The 1,778-nt window shown below is 42.4% G+C and overlaps 1 protein-coding gene across 1 annotated transcript in view; it reads right to left on the bottom strand.

Annotated features, from left to right (window-relative positions):
* Positions 1–52: 52 nt before the first annotated feature.
* LOC109376625 (desmocollin-3-like) overlaps positions 53–1,778 on the bottom strand; it is a gene marked incomplete at its 3' end in the record, with an annotated part of 53,367 nt that continues 51,641 nt past the window's right edge. The window contains exon 12 of the mRNA XM_019632675.1: positions 53–310. Coding sequence (XP_019488220.1) covers positions 53–310 — 258 coding nt within the window. The remainder of the gene's footprint in view (positions 311–1,778) is intronic.

The raw sequence follows: 1,778 nt of genomic DNA, 5'->3' as shown, positions 1-1,778 counted from the left end.
TTCTCCACTTGGACATTTAAATTGCAGAGTCAAGTAACTTAGGGAAACTCACTTCATGAAGACGGGGTTGTGTGAAATTATGCCATTCTGAGTAAGTGTATCTGGAGTTGTCCATCTCCGCGTGTCCTCCCCTGCAGGAATCCAGGGTGTGGGTGTGATGATGCCCTCGACATGATTCCAAGGTCTGGTGTCCTCCTTTCATCATTTCAATTGTTTCCTGCCCTCCATTTTTTATTACCGATCCCATAGTGCCACAAAAGCCTTGGCCAGAGTTGTTGATTGTCTGGGTCATAAATCCATTGGCAGAACACTGAAATAAAACAGATCATTCATATTGGGAGGAAAATGGATTTCAAGCAAAGCCACAAGAAGACAAGGGAGGAAGAACATTTATTCAACCTTTTACTCATTCATTAATTCATTCCTTCACTCCTTCAACAGACATTTATCATTTTCCAATGATGTGCCCAATCTAGGGATGCAAAGATAGACATGGTCCTTCAGTGGCTTCAATAAGCTCTTATTCCAATAAGACAGAAAATAGATAATTACTTAAAGAATGGGATTATTCTGATATATAGGTGGATACGGAATGCTATAGGAGCGCAGAAAAAGAGCATGAAAATTCAAACTCAGAGATGGTCCCTGTAGTAGACTTGGAAAACTCAGCTGAAGGACTCCTACTGAGAAATGAGAGGAAGAATGTACTACCTGTATGAGGGTCTACAGGCAAAGGATGCTTTAGGGGTCCTCAATTTCAGCCTGTTTAGAATGGCTACCACTTAGAATTCAGAGAGAGAGAGAAAGAGAGAGAGGGAGAGAAAGAGAGAAAGAGAAAGCTGGAAAGGTGGCAAAAGGCTAGAGGACATAAAAGACCTACATTCCATGCTGAAAAAAAATGTAGACTATTCTACGATTATGAGGACTCGAAGGGTTTTCATAACAGGAGAGGAACATATTTTTAAAATCATTCTAGGCAATAATGTGAAAGATAAATAAGAGATGACATTAGTGTCATGGTAATCAGAGAGGTCACTGAATTATGCTAGGTGAAAAATGATCATGACCTTAGCCAAAGCAGAAGCAGTGATGATTAAAAGAAGTGGATGGACTCCATAGAGAGCTTACTGGAGGTTAGATGGATGAGGCAGTAAAGGGAAGGGTCAGGAATAACTCCTATGTGTTCTGCTGTGCAACTAGATTGATATTACAATTCACGCTGAAATAGGGAAGAAGGAAGAGCTTGTGGGTGAGACGAGAGTGAGCAATTCAATTTTGGACGTGGTAAGCTTGAGAAACTTGTGGGCTGTCCGAGATGAGTATATGGATATGTGGGTCTGGAGCTCAGGTGAGAGAACTAGACTGGAGATAGAATTTGGGGAGTCACTATCATCTGAAGCCCTGAGAATAAATGACATCACCCAGAGAAAACTGTAGACTAAAAGAAAAGAGGTCTAAGAATCAAACCACAAGAAAAATCATCTTTTAACGGGTGGATAAAGGAATTAGAGCTGTGACAAAATTAATCTGGAATAGCCATTGAAATGCTAAAGGGAACCAAAGGGGCATGACTCTAAAGCCATGAAAAGGAGGATGGTAAAAAAGTCAATAATCGGGCCGGCCGACTGGTGCGTTGGTTGAGTTGGCTTTGGACGCCAGCTCTGAGCAGCAGGACCCTGGTTCGGATCACACATTAAGGGCCAGTGATGCTGCACCCTCTACAGCTAAGATGGTGAACTACAGCTCGACCTGGAGCTGGGCTGCCATGAGTCACCAGC

Source organism: Hipposideros armiger, unplaced genomic scaffold (genome assembly GCF_001890085.2).
Source record: "Hipposideros armiger isolate ML-2016 unplaced genomic scaffold, ASM189008v1 scaffold_1163, whole genome shotgun sequence".
Taxonomy (NCBI): Eukaryota; Metazoa; Chordata; class Mammalia; order Chiroptera; family Hipposideridae; genus Hipposideros; species Hipposideros armiger.
This window is presented reverse-complemented; position numbering and strand designations above follow the sequence as displayed.